Source organism: Colobus angolensis, unplaced genomic scaffold, assembly GCF_000951035.1.
Source record: "Colobus angolensis palliatus isolate OR3802 unplaced genomic scaffold, Cang.pa_1.0 Scaffold49, whole genome shotgun sequence".
Classification (NCBI taxonomy): domain Eukaryota; kingdom Metazoa; phylum Chordata; class Mammalia; order Primates; family Cercopithecidae; genus Colobus; species Colobus angolensis.
The window spans coordinates 8,580,402-8,583,583 of NW_012118376.1; the positions used below are offsets into that span (position 1 = coordinate 8,580,402).

At 37.1% G+C, this 3,182-nt stretch overlaps 1 protein-coding gene across 2 annotated transcripts in view; it reads right to left on the bottom strand.

The window, feature by feature from the left end:
• Window positions 1-3,182, bottom strand: part of BDP1 (B double prime 1, subunit of RNA polymerase III transcription initiation factor IIIB) — a 118,156-nt gene that overhangs the window by 106,360 nt on the left and 8,614 nt on the right. For both annotated transcript variants that reach the window (XM_011959299.1, XM_011959298.1), the window contains exons 5-6: window positions 2,563-2,688; window positions 1,308-1,441 (exon numbers count right to left, since the gene is read on the bottom strand). In XM_011959299.1, coding sequence (XP_011814689.1) covers window positions 1,308-1,441; window positions 2,563-2,688 — 260 coding nt within the window. The remainder of the gene's footprint in view (window positions 1-1,307; window positions 1,442-2,562; window positions 2,689-3,182) is intronic.

Genomic DNA, 3,182 nt, shown 5'->3' on the forward strand with positions numbered 1-3,182 from the left:
AAAAAAAAAAAAAAAGGAAATATTGTATTGTTAATTTTGACTTAAATGGTATTTGTTGTACAGAGATTTGACAGAGAGGAACATTCCAGCCAAAATGACTATAAAGTTAACTCTTAAAAGATATTTTCTTAAGCAGAACAGTGACCAAAAGAAACTTAAAAAAAAAAAAAGAAAGAAAGAACAGATTCTGGGCAGGGCACAATGGCTCACATCTGTAATCTCAACACTTTGGGAGGCAAAGGCATGAGGATCACTTGAGCCCAGGCATTGGAGACCAGACTGGGCAATATATTAAGACCTCATTTCTTCAAAAAATCCAAAAAACAGGTCAGGTGTGGTGGCTCCTGCCTATAATCCCAGCACTTTGGGAGGCCAAGGCAGGCAGATCACCTGAGGTCAGGAGTTTGAGACCAGACTGGCCAACATGGTAAAACCCCATCTCTACTAAAAGTACAAAAATTAGCTGGAGTTGGTGGCAGGTGCCTGTAATCCCAGCTACTTGGGAAGCTGAGGCAGGAGAATTACTTGAACCCAGGAGGCAGAGGTTGCAGTGAGTCCACACCATTGCACTCCAACCTGGGCAAAAAGAGGGTAACTCCATCTCAAAAAAAAAAAAAAAAAAAATTCCAAAAAATTAGCTGGGTATGGTGGCACACGCCTGTAGTGCCAGCTGCTCTGGAAGGCTGAGGCAGGAAGATCACGTAACCCCAGGAGTTCCAGGCTGTAGTTAGCTATGATCATTTCACTGCACTCCAGCCTCCGCAATCATCAAGACCCTATCTCTACTTTTTAATTTTTTTTTTTTATTTTTTTTTAGAGATGAGGTCTTGCTTTGTTGCCCAAGTTGGTCTCAAACTCCTGACCTCAAGTGATCCTCCTGCCTCAACCTCCCAAAGTGCAGGAATTACAGGTGTAAGCCACTGCACCTGGCTGAGACCCAGCTGCTATAAAAATAAAATTTTTTTAAAGATTTGTAAGATAAGGCTGGGCGTAGTGGCTCAAGCCTGTAATCCCAGCACTTTGGGAGGCCGAGACGGGTGGAGCTTGCAGTGAGCTGAGATCCGGACACTGCACTCCAGGCTGGGCGACAGAGCGAGACCCTGTCTCAAAAAAAAAAAAAAGATTTGTAAGATAAAGTCAGAGACACCATTCCATGGAGGGCATAAGATAGAGGTGTCAATAATAAAATTAGCTGGAATAAAATGGTAGTCTGCATTTTATTTACTTGGGGAGAACTGATTTAATTCAGAAACAGTCACTTCATTTCAAATAAAGAACTTACATATTTTTAAACAAAAATTAGTTACCTTTGTTTGACCATGGCTTAGAGTAATAATTTTTCCTAAAGCTGGAGTATGTAGTTGTAGAACCGCGCTCAAATATGGGGTCATTTTCTTCAACAACACAAGGGCCTTTCGTTCTTAAAACTTCTACAGTTAAACTGAAATAAATACATTTTTAAATAGAGCTATACTAAAAACAAGGAAACAAATAGTAAATGAGAAGTAAATAGTTATATTTTGAGGTTTAGCATGGCAATCATATCAAAAGTATAATAATATTTATGTGAAATATGGGTATTTTCCAAGCATCTGCTAATTTTTACCTAAAAATGTGATTCCAAGAGAGTAGAAAGAAGTGTCAACTCATTTTCAAACTCCCTAACAGCAATATATTTAAAAAATATCTTTGGGCTACGTATTATAAAAAGGTATTTGTATTATTGATTTCCACATATCTTTGATATACAATATGTATTACTGTGCTGGAATCAATGGAAATTTTGAAAAACATAAGCACTTCATATTTTACATTCCTGCAGACAAAGCAGTTAAACATGCTCTAACTATTTAATGACCAGTAAAATCATCATTACAAACTAATGGAAAACAGCACACAAAAACAACTACTATTAGCAGTATTAAATTTATGTTTAATTATAGAATGTAAATGCTGTAAAATTATTTTTCACAAGCTAAACATTCAAAGACCTTCCATTGCTCTATTTATTTACTTACTAATTTATCACCTTTAAAAAAAATACCCTTAAAACAACTAAATTCCACGATGCCCAATGTAAGAAATTTAATGTTATAACAGAAATTAAACCAGAAGATGAATTATACCGCACCGTAACAAAAATCATAAAATACGTTAAACCTACACTTCACTGTATATCCATCAGTTATCACCACACATCAGGATATGTTAATAATATGAGAACCTGAATATTGACTTCAAGACTGTGTCAATCTTAGAAATTTATCCTCAGTGGAAGACAGCATATGATTAGTTCAACAGCCTGACTCAATGACCAGTAAAGATGATAAAACAATGGTGTTAGGTTAATAGGAGATAGGGCATCTTCTCATACAAAACAGTTATAAAAATTACTAAAATTTATAAATTAATCTAACCCACTTTTCCATTTACAATATTCATTATGCAAATACAAATGTTAAGGTCTAAGTGACAAAGGCTGATATAGAAAGAGGACCTCTTTCACTAGACAAAGCATGTTTGTTCTCATGTAACTACAATCTCACTTTCTCTTTTAAATACCTTTCTTCATCCAAAATAATAGAGCCATCTTCTGCCACTTTTACTCGAGGAACCAGTAATGGCCCATCATCTGTCTCTTCTTCCATTTCATTATCTTCAGCATTAGCAGTACTCTTACCTTCTTGCCTACCAGATATAAAGATAAGTTAATTCACAAAGGCATGAAGAGTAGTCCCTGAATAGTATAAAACTTAAAATAAATGATTACAAACTCAACTTTCTAGCTATCTCCAACTTTTCCTATAATCCAAATGAAAACAGTATGTGTTGTTAAGGACACAATTAGGGGATTTTCTCAAGTTTTATCTCAACTCCTGGCCTCAAGTGATCTTCCTGCCTTGGCCTCCAAAAGTGCTAGGATTACAGGCCTGAACCAGCATGTCCTGCTTGTTTCTCTTCATTTTAAAAGAGAGTAAAGACTTCTTGGGCCAGGTGTGGTGGCTCATGCCTGTAATCCCAGCACTTTGGGAGGCCAAGGCGGGTGGATCACAAGGTCAAGAGATGGAGACCATCCTGACCAACATGGTGAAACCCCATCTCTACTAAAAATACAAAAAATTAGCCGGGCGTGGTGGCGGGCACCTGTAGTTCCAGCTACTTGGGAGGCTGAGGCAGGAGAA